This window comes from Macaca fascicularis, chromosome 19, assembly GCF_037993035.2.
Source record: "Macaca fascicularis isolate 582-1 chromosome 19, T2T-MFA8v1.1".
Classification (NCBI taxonomy): domain Eukaryota; kingdom Metazoa; phylum Chordata; class Mammalia; order Primates; family Cercopithecidae; genus Macaca; species Macaca fascicularis.
Genome location: NC_088393.1, coordinates 510,928 through 526,024, shown reverse-complemented (window position 1 = coordinate 526,024; position 15,097 = coordinate 510,928). Strand labels below are relative to the sequence as shown.

General features: G+C 49.1%; 1 protein-coding gene across 1 annotated transcript in view; it reads right to left on the bottom strand.

Annotated features, from left to right (window-relative positions):
* Positions 1–259: 259 nt before the first annotated feature.
* LOC135968621 (uncharacterized) overlaps positions 260–15,097 on the bottom strand; it is a 45,686-nt gene continuing 30,848 nt past the window's right edge. The window contains exon 5 of the mRNA XM_074026619.1: positions 260–669. Within this exon, the coding sequence (XP_073882720.1) occupies positions 317–669 (353 nt within the window). The 3' untranslated portion in view covers positions 260–316. The remainder of the gene's footprint in view (positions 670–15,097) is intronic.

Sequence of the window (15,097 nt, the reverse complement as noted above, 5' to 3'; positions counted from 1 at the left end):
CGACAGCGGCTTCTCCGCAAGAGCTCCTGGCTCTCAGGGAGCTGAGGGCTCCTCAATGGGAAATTCTGGCTGAGCTCCAGGGGAAAGCGGGTGGGAGGCCTGTCTCCTCTGCCCCCATCTCCTCTGCCCCAACCCTGGAAGAGGGTCAGATATCAATGCTAACTCTTGTGCTGACTCAATTAAATCAAACAATTCAGAAAACAAACTTGCTTTAAGTATTAATTTCCTAAAAAGAACTAACATGAATTCAAATAATTCACATAATTAAAATGATTTTAATTGTTAATTTAATTAAAACATCTCCGTTTTCACAGCATCATGTACCCTGGTACTTTCTCCTTATTGCATTTCCCATCTTCCAGGGCAGGTTTCCTTCCACCCAGGGCAGCAGCGACTCTGGTGTCTCGGGTATTCCCAGGCTTCCGTCAGCCCCTGGGGGGCTTACAGTTCTGCAGCGGTCTCCATCCTCATTAATCTGCATAAGAACATCCGTCCGCAGGGATGTCCTGTGGCCCCGTGGCCACATCTGACGTGCAGCTAAACGCTGGGCGTGTCGCCTGGTGACAGCAGATGACACAACTGTGGGCAAGGTAGCACCTCTGGGCGCCGACACTCTCGATGAGTTTTTTACAAGACCATTCTTTAATGGGTGAACCCTGAAAGGAAACACTAAAGATTGTTTTTAACTATTTTTATATCGAGACAAATCTTTGTCAAACGTTCACTCAATGCTAAATGTCACTTCTCCAGCCAACCCCTTTAAGAATACCTAAAACTTAAGACTGGAATGACGCTTTCAAACACATACTCTACTCATGCATTCCCGAGAGCAGAGAGCAGCTTAATGTTTTCACGCTACACAGGCATGAAGTTTGGCGAAGGCATTTTAATATTTTTACCTGAATATTTTAATAAAATCAAAAGATCATTTTCACTCTAATACTCTACTTAGAATCTAATTTTCCATTAAATAAACAGTCAATGTTCAGTAACCCACATGCTGATAAACTTTTGAAAACTTTAGAAAGTATTAAGTATAATCAAAGATTACTTTTAATTTTCGAGCTGGTAAGAGCCTGTGTCAGGGAACAGAGTTGAGATTGAAGAGATAAAAGCACGATGATTTTCTTAAAGAAAAGCGAAATTCGTAAAAGAGACCAGGTGATTATATAAAGAAACACAGAATCCGTTTTCAGAAATGGCAAACATTGACCACAGAACACCAGTGTTGCCCGTGATGAGAGAAACAGTTAAAAGGAAGAATTCACGGTGGCCCAGCATAGATCAGGTGTGGGAGGACAGAGACGTGATGAAATGATCCTCCTTCTAACTTCCCAGAAAGGCACAAATGGCCAGCACTGTAACTGAAGACCACGCAGGCACCAGTGTGAACTCAGACTCCATGGCCAGCACCGTAACTGGAGACCACATGGACAATGGTGTGAACTCAGACCCCACGGCCCGCACCGTAACTGGAGACCACACGGGCACCAGTGTGAACTTAGACCCGACGGCACGTGCCTGGGCTGCTCCAGCCACCACCAGAACCTGTTCTGCAGCTGAACTGGAAGCTGATTCTGGAAGGAACTGAGGAGCATGAGGACGAGATCCTTCTACCTCAACAGGGATCAATTTTTTAATGATTTCTTTCTTTTAGAAAACTGTTAATAAAATACTTTGTTCTAAAATGACCAGGATTTCAGCAGCCTCTACATTCCTTCATGTCAATCAAAGCTTAGGCACGTGGGTTACTTCACTGTTCGCGACACCCTTTTGAAATAAAACCCGGGGCCGCCTGTGTACCCAAGAGCCTGGGCACTGAACATTCAGACAAAACGTCCAGGGCGAGAATGTTCACGTCCCAGCGGTGCGGTAGAGTGGATGGGGGGAGTTCGAGCCACAGGTGGCCACGCCTCCCCTGCCTCCGGCCAGTGCCCACTGCTCACGCACTCCTTCCTCGGCCCATCCTGAGCCACGGGGCCCTCGCGTAACCAAGGCCACTGCGGTACCTCCAGGAACAAACTGGTTACAGGTGGACTGCTCTCTACGCAACGTACAAAGATTGTTTTTAAAACTGCTCGTCTCTGGAACTTATCCCAGTAACAGGCTAGATTAAGAAAACTGACTAAAAACAGTAGGAAGAAAAACTCACTCTACCCGTTGAGGCAAGAGAAATGCACACAGCCTCTGAAATAACTGCAGAGGAGTTTTCCTGGGTTAGGTACGCGGTGGGGTGACCCTACCCCATAGCGGGGCGATGGCACATGGTGGGAACCAAGGAACATCTCCGAGTAAATGTAGGAAAATGCACTCAACTCCCAAACAGAGAGAGAAACTGCCTTTTTCCTTAAAAGCTTCTCTCTTTTATTCTCAGAAAGACTCTCTTTGGTGTCTTGACTGCTGAAGGGACAAGCCTGTCATCCCCAGAAAGCAGCCCTGGACAGTCTCCAGATCCTATGGCCCTCAGGCCCACCTTGCCTACTGATGATCCCACATTACGAAACCTAATAATCAGAAAAAGCCTCCCAGTCCGCAGCTCACAAGTGACATTTTATTCAGGGAAATGCTAATAAAAACCTGGGGCTCTGTGTAAACGCTGTCCCCTAGGTACTGAGGCTCCACACAGATGGCACACAGGGAGACAGGCCTCACCCCTTCCTGGTGTCCCATGTCTCTCCTCACATTTTATTAGCTGCGTTTTGTGACGGTTTGTTACTTTTAACCTGACTGTCCAAGGCAGCTGCACTAAACTAATTGTCCAGGGCAGATCCACTCATAATGACCATCAGCTCAGAGTTGGAAGTAGCACTGGAGAATGAGGTGGTGTCAGGGCACTATGCTTCCCTGCCCTCTTTTCCAGGGATGCCAAGTAAGTTTCTGCCATGGCTGATGATGTCAGCACTACACTAACATTACTTCAACGGCAGGCCACCAATTAATACTTAATGAACAATGCCCTTAAGAGCAAAACCCCATCTCTGCCAAAAATACAAAAAATTAGCTGGACGTGGTGGTGAGCGCCTATAATCTCAGCTACTGGGGGACTGAGGCAGGAGAATTGTTTGAACCCAGGAGGCAGAGTTTGCAGTGAGCCGAGATTGCACCATTGCACTCCAGCCTGGGCAACAAGAGTGAGACTCCATCTCAAAAAAAAAAAAAAAAAAAAAAAAAAAAAAAGAAAAGAAAGAAAGAAAGAAAGAAACGATTCTCATGACCCTGTCAACATCTTCAGTTTTTCCCAAGGATAGTGTAAAATTATCACACAAAACGTAAACCCAATTAGATCAACGTTCTCTCCTCACCAATCCATACCTAAATCCATATTTCAAAATGGTCCTCAATTTTTCACAATTTAAGAAGACTGAGAGGAATAACCATGAACAAGCAAGGTTTACACAGACGTCAGTCTTCCCAACTCTCGCTCAGGAGCTCACCCCAAACTCCTCCTGTGGAATCAGCCCGGATAACAGTTCCTGGTGGCCGCACAAGAACAGAGGGTCCCACGAACCCATGACAGACCCCACCATTCAGCCCCAGGCAGAGGAGGGAGGTGGACGGTCACGAAAGACAGAAAAGCAGGGAACTGTGATTCTTCTGAGTTAATGCAGGTGATTGGGCCAAAAAACAAGGCACATCCACCTGTGAATGGGGTGAGCTCCCAGCTGGCTGTGCAGAGGCTGTAGATATGAAGGAACTCACTTCCCTGCACACTGAAGTGCATGAGCATCTCCACATCGACCGCACCTGGGCTCTGCTCGCCCCTCACAAACTAAGATGACAGTGGCTGCTTCTGGACAGAATGTCAAGGACAGATGGACAGACATCCTGGACAGACACTGTACAGAGACCAGGGGCTGGGAAGGGGGAAGCGGCACAGCCTTGGGGCCAGCAGGGGCGAGGCCAGGAAGCCTCGGTGAAGGCCTGCATCTCCTCATCCAACAGAAGCAGGAGGGGCCACCCAGTGAGGGCTGCAGCTGCGGTGAAGTGGCCAGTGGGACATAGCAGGAGGCCGTGGCCAGCCTTACCCCCAGCCCAGGAGGAGGGGCCCAGCTGCGGGCACTGCCCCGGGAGCCAGAATCCTGAGCCCCCAGGGAAGGTGGGAAATTGCCCCTGGGCACTGGGTGCTCAGGCTGGAGGTGGTGAGACCTCGAGGCCCTGCAGTCGGGGAGGTGAGGGCAGAGATGGCCAAACTGCAGCTCAGTGAAGGGCTTTGTCAGGAAAGGCCCTCAGAGGCTGCCTCACCAGCCAGGGGGAGGTTACTTCCAGCCCAGAGGCTCAACAGGGCCCTCGGTGGTGATGCTTAACCTTGTCCTCTGACAGAGGACCATCGAGACAGAGTCACTCAAACCTCTGCCAAGCTCTGCACCCAAATGAAGCTGTTACCACAGACGCTGAGGCAGGTAGTGCTCATCTCAACTCTGTACAAGTGGTTTATTTAGCCAGTTCTCCAAATTCTTAATGACAAACCACACTAAACGTGTGTTTTCAGTATCACCTACGCTCATAGCTATGTATAAAATAACTACCACAAGGAAAACTAGGTGGTGAACCCAGGAGGAGGAAATCCCCACGACGAGTCGAGAGAACACCAACGGACCGTTGGCTCTTCCCGGCTGAACCCAAGAGCACTTGGCTGGGCTCACTTCCGTTCTAATTTCCAGATTTATTTTTACTTTCCCACATTTTCATTATGAAAATGTTCAAACATATTTAAAAAGTGGAAGAACAGTACAACGAGTGGTCAAGTTTTCTCCACGTGGAGCTCCAACAACTGCTAACATTTCGTTAGATTTGCTTTCTCACTCTCTCTGTAGATCAGACAGAGAGACAGATTTGTTTCTTCTCTGGAGCCACTTGAAGGTGAGAGGCTCCTGCTGCCTCACCGAGTCCTCAGGCACACGTTCCCTAGGAATAAAGGCCCCTCTGCAGCCGCAGTACCATCATCAGCAGACAAGAATGATTTCAGAGCATCGTTGTCCAGGTTATGTTCAGGTAGCACAATCGTTCCGAAAACGTCTTTTCTATCCGGGCCACACACTGTGCTGAGTGACTCTCCTTCCCCGTCTTAGTCAGGGACAGCCTCGCACCCCTTTTATCTGTGATCTTCACTTTTCGAGAAGATCATTGCATTGTCCTGCAGAATATCCCCTACCCCAGAGGCATCTGTTTCTAGGGCCATCATGAAATTCCCTACTATGCACCTCCATTCCCTGTAAACAGGAAGTTTCAGTCTCGAGGCGCGATCACCTTCTGTCAAATGCTTCTCGGCAGCTTCCGGGTGAGGCTGCTGCTTCACGAGGGGCGCGAGCTCCTACTCCTGGTCACTGACGGCACGGCCGCGACCAGCACCACACCCCGAATCAGAAACGTCTGGAGGGGCCGCGGGCAGCCGAGACACCTGGAGGTGCGAACGGCACAGGCGTGGGGCAAGAACAAGGTCAAATCATAACGGAACGTCTGATTCCAGACACTTCCACCTGGGTAAGATGGTGACATCTCCCTAGCAAGTATCTGAAGCCAGAAAGCATGACAGAAAATTCACGACCTGCCTTCGTTCACCCAGGCTGCTCTAACAACACACCACAGGCTGGGCAGGGGCTGGCAAATGACACAAGTTCATTTCTCACAGCTCTCAGTCTCAGTCTCAGGCTGGGAAGTCCATAGTCAAGGCCTGACAGGTTTGCCTGGTGAGGGCTTCCTGGTTCATAGACGGCGCTTCTCACTGGGTCCGCACACCATGGAAGGAGCGAGGGAGCTCTCTGTAGTCCCTTTTCTGAGGGCACAAATCCCATTTATGAGACCCTCACGACCTCCTCACCGCCCAAAGCTCCCCCTCCTAGCACTATCTCCTCGCGGGTGAGGATTCCAACTTGTGAATCTTGGGGAGACACAAACATTACAAAAGCCCATCATTTAATTTTTTTTAAAGGCATTTTTGCTTCTGCAAAGTCTCAAGATAAAATCAAAAGAAAGAGGTCTGAGTCAATCCACACAGTTCTCCCAAAAAGGGAAGTGATCAATTGCCACCACTTTTTATCCGAGACCTGCTGGGTGCCCCGGTCTGCATGACTGATTCTAAAACGCCATCCTCTCCTCTGCCACTCAGAGGTCAGAGTCAGTCCAGAGCTTAACACCAAGGCAGAGCTGACTGAATGACACCAGCTAATCCAGTAAGACAAGCCAAGACTCCTGCCCAAGGCCTAATCCTTCCCCCAGGGAAACATGGAAGGGCCAGACACCTGGCAGCCCTTCCTTCCTGCTCTAAAGCCCCAGAGACACAGCGCCGGCCAGGTGTGTGCCTGGGGCAATGCACAGTAACGTCAGCTGGGCACCGAGTCTGAGAACATGTTATCAAGTAAAAATGAAAACAAGACTGCTGAGAAAAGTTCATGCTTAATCACCTCTGGGCTAAATTCTAAATACAATGTTATTTCAGAGCTAGGTGGAAGTAATTCCTTAAAAATATATATGAACAGTGACTAGCAACCAGGGTGATAAGTACTCAATATGTGTTTGATGAATAGATGAATTTTTAAAATTTATGAAAAGAGCACGCTCTATTTAGGAGAATTCTATTTAATTGGATGTCCTAACTAGACAGTGGTTCCTTCGTGCTGACAGCAGAGTTTGTTTCAGTTAACTCAAAAAATGGTAAGTCACTCTAACAGAAAACCAAAAGGCTTTACAGAGAGTCAAATTATGGTGCCAATTCAACCGTGCATGGCAATTTCACCTTAATATTTAAATTCTCGAAGCACCATACTCAGAAAACAAGACATAACATACATAAATGCATCGACTAAAGCACCATCATCTAGAATTTGACAAAGTTTGACTGTGAGTTTCAAGAAAAGGGCTGATGAGGCCAAGAAGTTCCTTCCCCTCTCCCCTTACCTCCCATTTTGGTGACCAACTTAACGCAGAGAAATTCCTGTTTCAGGTTTGCACACATTGGAACAATCCTGGTATCTATTCCCCCAAGACACCAACAGGCTGAAGTCTGCAGGGTGCACATATTGAAAAATCACAGGAGCACTAGAGTGGCGGAAAGAGGTGCCCGTGAAGACGTCATCCTTTCTAAGACAGGGTCTGATTCCGCCTCCGGGCCCTTTTGCAAAAAGCCATTGGTACAAATTCATAGCCACCAGGAGGAAACACGCAAAAGACCCCACTGCCCTCCTGGCTTCCCAGAAGGCCTCAGAAGGATGAGACATGGAGCCTGCGTGCAATCCTGGACCCTCCTCCCTGCATTCAGTTTGACATGTGTCACTTGTTTGACTGACGGAGGTCCCACAATGGGCACAAGGAGACCCGTCAGGTCAAGAGGGTGCTGCCCGGCTCATGGTCCACACATGCGGACCTGTCAGGTCAGGATGCCCGGCTCATGGCCCACACGTGGGGATGCGTCAGGTCGGGAGGGTGCTGCCCGGCTCACGGTCCACACATGGGCATGCGTCAGGTCACGAGGGTGCTGCGCAGCTCTCAGTATCAGCCACATATGCACATTCTCCACTGAAGCCACTGCATGAAACCACTGCATGAAGCCACGCTGGAAGCACTTTCTGGCAGGTTTAGGAGGCTCGTGTCCAAGGTCATTAAACACATGGCAAGCTCGCCTTGGAGGCATTTTACTTTGCCTATGACAATGAAGCATTCTCATTGCACTGAATAGAGCACGCTTTCTTGTTCAGTGCCTCGTTGAAATAGGCATTTTGTACCTGTCTTACAGATTACATCAAGGCCCTAATACATTTAGACCCTTGTCTCAGGTACACACAAAGCAGCGGCATCTCTAGAACATGTTTTGGACCACGGGAGGAAACCAAATCGCAGCATTATCCATTGATGTTGCTTAAAGTGTATTTCCAAATGTGTCTCCCGAGCCCGGCCTGTGTTCACGGCTTCCGCTGACCACACGCCATCTGCTGGGCACTCTGTGCACTTTCTCTCACACCCGCCACGTCTGTGGTCCTGTGCCTATCCCGCCACACGTCCCCACGTGGCTAAATCTCCCACACTCACCACGCCTGTGGGCCTGTGCCTATCCCTCCAGGCGTCCGCACCTACCACGTGGCTAACGCACACTTCCTACAGGCGGCAAGTGCCTGAACATCCCCACGGCTGGAGGGGCTTTGGGTAGGTTCTACAGAACCCACAGACAGGCATGGCCACCCCGCCCACGGCCACCAGAGGCTTTGCTTTGTCTCTAGAGGTGCCCTTCGATGAGGCGACATGGCAGATGACCCAGTGTTAGGTAATTAAGACTCAGGAAATCACGGCCGTCTTACCTTTAGAACTCACCTCTCTCCCCAGCACTATATCGCGAAGGGTGGGTCGCCAGAGTTGGGGAAGAGATGCCCAAGGCTCCCTCCTGCCCTGACAAGCTGGGACACTGCTCCCCTCTGTTGGTTTCTCACCGCACCTCAATAAACTGAGCTCACAGCAAGAGGCAGGCATGGGCTGAGTAGAAACACACAGCAGACCCCGGGTGGGCAGGACAGAGGACGAGGGTGCTCGCGGAGACGAGGGTGTGCCCCAGGAAGAACGTGCACGCGGGGTAGAGGGTGCGCGCGGGGAAGAGGGTGCACAGGCCCCGAGAACCTGGTGGCAGCAAGGCCGGTCAAGGCTGAACTCCAACAGAGGCAGCAGCAACGGTGTTGGGCAAGTCACAGAGAAAGCACCACCCAGAGGGGCTGCATGAACCAGCAGCGACCCCAACCCAACGTGCTCATCGGACTGGGCACACGCACACGCTGTGGACACGTGTGAATATGTTCCACTTAACGTGATGTTACATAATAATCAACAATGTTAAACCCACGACTTCATTACATGGCATCTGGCACATTGAGACTTTTTATTCTGTCTCTCTTCCTATACAAAGAAGTGGAAAATAGGTCCAAGATCATTCACAACAAATTATTGCTAATTGAAACAAAAAAAAAAATTCCTACCCTCACCTTGGAGGATCTCAAGGCAACACCTCGTTCTTTGAGGTCATGGTTGGGACCCTCTCCGGACCCCTAGATGGGTCTGAAACTGCAAGGAATCCCCAAATGGGCAGTTTTGGGGCCAGCACAGATGCCAGCCACACATCCAGGCAGGTCTTGGCAGGTTGCTCCGTGACTTCGGCTGGGTCACTAACCTTTTCTTGCACTCAGAACCTGCCAGGAACGAGGGCACTGGCCCGCACGTCTCTGCTCCCAAGGATACATCCCCTATGTTCCGCTGCACTCTGGGTTCCATGCCTTAGATCCCAGGCACCTTAAAGTTGACGTTTCCCCACCAGCCCTCATGAAGTTGATACTCAGATAACGTCCTTCCTCTCCCACCTGGTCAGTACCCGGGGAGAAAGGAACCCGGGTCTCAGATTGATTTTCTGCCAGTCCATCGAAAAAACAACTGGCCAGCAGCACTGGTGCACAGCACTGCCAGGTTACCCGTGACGAAAACAAAGCAAAACGAGATATACTCAAGTCAGCTGCGGCAAGTGCTTCTACATCCCTGCTCCAACAAGGAAAGACAGGAGGCCAGGAGTGTGGCTCACGCCTCTTGTCCTTCCTTGTTGGGTCAGGGGTACAGAAGCATTTTGGGAGACTGAGGCAGGACAAATGCTTGAATTTGAGACCACCCTGGGCAACATAGCAAGACTCGTCTCTACAAAAAAAAAAAAAAAAAAAAAAAATAGCCAGGTATGGTATCGTGCCTGTAGTCCCAGATACTCAGGGGGCTGAGGTGAGACGATCACCTGAGTCCAGGAGGCAGAGGTTGCAGGGAGCCAAGATTGCACCACTGCACTCCAGCCTGGGCATCAGGGTGAGACCCTGTATCAAAATAAAGAAAAAACAAAAAAAAAGATAAGAAATACAGGAGACCACTAATAATTCCAAATAGTGCCTGCTAATTTGAAATCTTTTCCAGATATGGTGAAGGAAATCATTTTTCTTCCTACGCCCATTCTAAGGAAACGTTTCTATTTTTCTGCTATACAATGTGGTAACCTGCCATTTCAGATCCTGGCCTCTTTAAGCAGGACTTGCTGGAGTGCCAACAAAGCAGCGCTCTGAAACCTCAGCATCCTCAGCATCACCCTGGAGGGCAGGTGAAGGATGCTGGGCCTCCATCTCCAAAAGTCACACTGGGGTGGGGCAGATCTGGGGTGAGGCAGGGTTTGCATTTCTAGTCTAGGGCCACACCACCCTAAACACGCCCATCTCATCTAACGCATACCAGAGGGAGAAGCCACGTAGGGCAAGTCACAGAGCAAGCGTCCAGGCACCAGGTCACCAGTTGTCTATTTAAATGCAAACCCGTCAAACAGCTTAAGTCAAACAGGTTCACCCTCCTAACACATTGGCCAACACAGCTAGTGATAAATATCACTGCTGTTAGACCTTCTGCTCACTGATGACCAGAGCAATGGCCTGAAACATCAAAGCTGAAGGGTGTGTGCCACGGTCAGGGCTCTGAACACCCCCATCCCAGGCCATCTCACACGGGTGCCTTCACTGGCACCGGGGTCTCACAGACCAGCTCCACGCTCACACTTACTGGGACGCAACCACCCTTTCAGCCTTTCATGCATCTGTACCCTACAGCAGTGTTCAAGGGAGGCTAATTTAAGTAAGAAATGTAATACGGACATCTGTGAACTCTTCCTCCATATCCACTGAGTGGCCGTCCAGAAACAGAAATATTAAAAAGAAAAAGAAGATTTAAGAGTCAAACACAGGGCTGGGTGCAGTGGCCCATGCCTGTAATCTCAGCACTTTGGGAGGCCAAGGCGGGTGGATCACATGGGGCCAACAGTTTAAGACCAGCCGACCAACATGGCAAAATCCTGTCTCTACTAAAAATACAAAAATCAGCCAGGCATGGTGGCACATGCCTGTAATCCCAGCTACTAGGGGGGCTGAGGCAAGAGAATTGCTCGAACTGAAAGGCAGAGGTTGCAGTGAGTGGAGGTTGCAGTGAGCCTAGATCATGACACTGCACTTCAATCTGGATGACAGAGCAAGACTCCGTCTCAAAAAAACAAAAACAGGCCAGGCACGGTGGCTCACGCCTGCAATCCCAGCACTTCAGGAGGCCAAGGCGGGTGGATCACAATGTCAGGAGATCGAGACCATCCTGGTTAACACTGTGAAACCTCGTCTCTACTAAAAATACAAAAAATTTAGCAGGGCGTGGTGTGGGCACCTGTAGTCCCAGCTACTCGGGAGGCTGAGGCAGGAGAATGGTGTGAACACGGGAGGTGGAGCTTTCAGTGAGCCTGGATCGCGCCACTGCACTCCAGCCTGAGTGACAGAGAGAGACTCCATCTCAAAAAAAATAACAACAACAACAACAACAAAAACAAAAACACAGAAACTCGTGGAACAAGCCCTTGCCCCACTCCATGTCAGCTGTGCTGTGCCACCCAGGAGCATGCCAAGCTCAAAGAGTCATCCACCTGCCTTGCGTAAACGATGTCAAAACTCAAATCACAGAGACTGAGATTCCCTAGCCCTCGCCATGTGCATGTCACTCACAAGCAGGCATGAGGACCCCCGCAATTCACAGGGAATCCCTCTGGCCATCTGATGACCATCCATTCATAAATAAAAAGCATTAATTCCAGCGGGGTTGCAGAGGTGTATACATCAATACTTGTTAGTGTTCACAAATGTTCCACTTGCGGATAGAGTGACGTTACAGAATTGGGAAGAACTTCACAGACATACGAGGGGTGCATTTAAGGAAAAAGTGTAAGGAAAAGGTGAGAAAATGGAATATGCTAACCTCTGTCTTTTCATCACCCTCTAAATCTTATGATTCCAGTTCTGTTCATTCTGCAGTGAAAAATAACAAGTGATTCACACTCAGACACAAGGTGGCTTAGGAAACTATGGCTGTTTTACAAAGATGAAACAATTTCGAAGATCAGGATTCCATGAACGTACTTACTTAAAGAGAGAAGAGACTGGGAGTTACACATCAACTTACCAAGGCTGTCCCGAAGTCCAGGAGCCCCTTAGGAGAACAGAGAATGTGCAGTCTCCACAGACCAATGCAGGTGGCTGGGCCCAAGAGTGGGGACGGGTAGGCTGCAGGAGGCTTGAAGAGGGAGCTGTACCACCAGCCTCTCGCAGAAATTCCTAATTAAACCCTGACAGCAACTCTGTTTAGTGAATTGTCTCCTGGTAACTAAGAAGAGTGAAGCTGTTGAAAGCCTACAGCCAACCCTCTGGATAACAGTTGAGATGTATTTTAGAGAAGGAAATGATCCTGTCACAATCCCAGTCCTGCCCACAGCTGCAAGCACGTCCTGGGAGTGCGGCTTCTTGCTCTGTCAGCACCAGAGCCCACTGTAGTGCCACACGGGTTCTGCCCGACCTTCCCACTTCAGGGAGTCTGGGCAGGTGCAGCTGAAACACCCAGGGGGCAACCCCCACCCTCACTTCTCAAAAGTACATGCAGAGGCAGACAGAATGAAACACGGCCCCCAAACCTCAGACGTACGGTTCAGCGGCACGGCCCACCATAGAGCCACATGGGATTTGCCCGATGCCCCCAATTCACAGAGTCTGGGCAGGTCCAGCTGAAACAGCACCTGGGGGGCAACCTCCAACCCCACTTCTCAAAAGTACATGCAGAGGCAGACAGAATAAAACACGGCCCTCGAGCCCCAGACATAAAGTTTGGCACGGGCATCTGTGAAACAAGAACAAAAGTCGCATGGGAAAGTGAGCACAAAAATGAAAAAAAAATAACAGAATTACAGTGAAGATGGATGAGATGGGGAGGATTGCGAGGAAGTTGAGAAAGGGACTGAGGACCTGAAGGGGGACATAAGGGCTGGACATTCCCGACAAGGTAACAAACACACCTCTGGATGAGGTTGGACATCATCTTCATTATGGAAATAAAGGGGAAAAGCCTGAAAACATCAGTTTCCTACCAAGAAGCAAAAATCAAACTGGCTTCAGATTTCTCCTCTACAACACTGGGTTCCAAAAGATGAGGATGTGGCATCCGTGGGGTCTTGAGGGAGAGCTGGCACAAACGTCCCAGACCTGCCGTCTCCAGAAGCAGCTGAAACAGCCTCAGATCCAGCAAACTCTTGTCTTGAAAAATCTATCAGAGTACACCCCCTTATCAAAGGGACGCGTGGCTGCAGGGGTTGTGGTGTAAGGCAATTTAGAAATCTTACTCCGTGCAGACCCTAAACTTGGGAGGCTGCTGGTCACACCCTGGGAGGACCTCAGCCAGCGGGAAGCCCTGTGCCTCCTCTCTGCTCCATCTCTAATGCCAAGAAACATTTTATGCATAATATTACGTTATTTCCAATTTGTTAAATTGTATCTATTAAGTCCATAAAGAGACCAAGAAAATGTATAAAAACATTGATGACTTCACGGTGGTATTATAATTAATTTTTAAACAAAACATGTTGTCTAAATTTTCCAGACTGAAAAAATACTCTTTTTAGCAAGAAAGGTGCTTTTAAAGTCACCATAAACAATTATATATCCATCCTACGAACGTGGTCTTAAAACAAAAAGTGAAGAGCAAAAACAGCAGAAGGAAGTGCATGAATATGTTGATAACGTTTATCTCTGAATGGGGGCGCTGTTTTGCCTTCCATTTCCCTATGCTTGAAGTGTCACCTCTGTAATGTAATAATAGAGCAAACACCATAGTTGAGGAAACACTGCTGCCCACTAGGACATAAACCAAGTCTCCTCCACAATGCTGCGACCCCAACCTCTGATTTTATCTTTTAAATCAGCTAGGTTCTCTCCCCTAAAAAGAAGCATATTGTATCATTACTTTTTAAAGTTAGGTGACTTAACAGGCATACAGACTTAAACACCTTCTGGAAAGGTGATGTGTCAAGTTTAACTAAGATTTCTTTTGTTCTGAAAAGAGCAGGGGCACGTTCCCAGGTGAGGGGACTCCAGGAAACACTGGCTGTGTCCGATGGGCCCTCACCTGGAGAAACAAGCGCTCGACGCCTCCACTCTCCACCCGGACTCAGCAGGAAAGGGATGCAGAGCTGAAGACAGACTCATCTATAAAAACCCCAACGGCTGTTTCCAGGAGCTACTCACTGTCCCGTGCCGCTGCACCCTGCTCCCCTGTGCAGGTACCGGAGCTGCTGTCCAGGCTTCCCCAGACTCTCCACGCCTCCTTCCACCCCACGTCAACCTGCACCACCCAACTACCCACCGTCTCTTACTGACCACCGGCCTCAATTCCCGCATAGCCTGGAAACTGCAAAGCTGCCTGGCAGCAAGAGGGGACGGGCAGCGAACGCACCAGCCAGGTGGCACCTGCTCCCACCAGACTGCAGGGTCACAGCCCCTGCCTCATGGAGCCGTTGTTATGCACAACTACACTGGGAAATCAATGCAGCTTTAGCTTTCCTTTGGTGCTAAATTAACTTTATAACACTTGGTTATAACATACATTAATTTTTACAGCAATTACTAAAATAACAACTCATAATGCATTCATTTACCATATTCAGAAAAGCAACTGAAAAACCAAACACACAGCAGAATTTTATAGGACTGTAGTAGTTTTTGTTAGGTTGTCAAATTATTTTAAGCTCAAAATTAAAGTAATTAAATCTGTGACTCTCAACTGGGGGAGGTGGGCACACACAGAGAGGGGAAGTTAAAATCCTTTTTTTCTTCCAAACCTCACACAGACCCACTCGGCTGGTCATTCCCATTGCTGGAATTATGTCCTGTTCCTTAGGTTAAAAACAACTGCCTTCATGCCTATTAAAAATAATGTTTCTTCCTTTCCTGAGTGATTGTGAAATGAGCCATGGTGGCAAGGTAGGCACGAACCGAGGGAAACTGAGTCCATGCCCACATTTGATGGTGGGCAAGAACAGAAGGAAATTGGGTCCATACCCACATTTGATGGTGGGTGAGAACAGAAGGTAACTAGGTCCACATCTATATTTGATGGTGGGCAAGAACAGAGGGAAACTGAATCCGTGTCCACATTTGATGGTGGGCAAGAACAGAGGGAAAGTGTGTCCAAGTCCACATTTGATGGTTAGCAAGAACAGGGGGAAGCTGGGTCCACGTCCACATTTGAT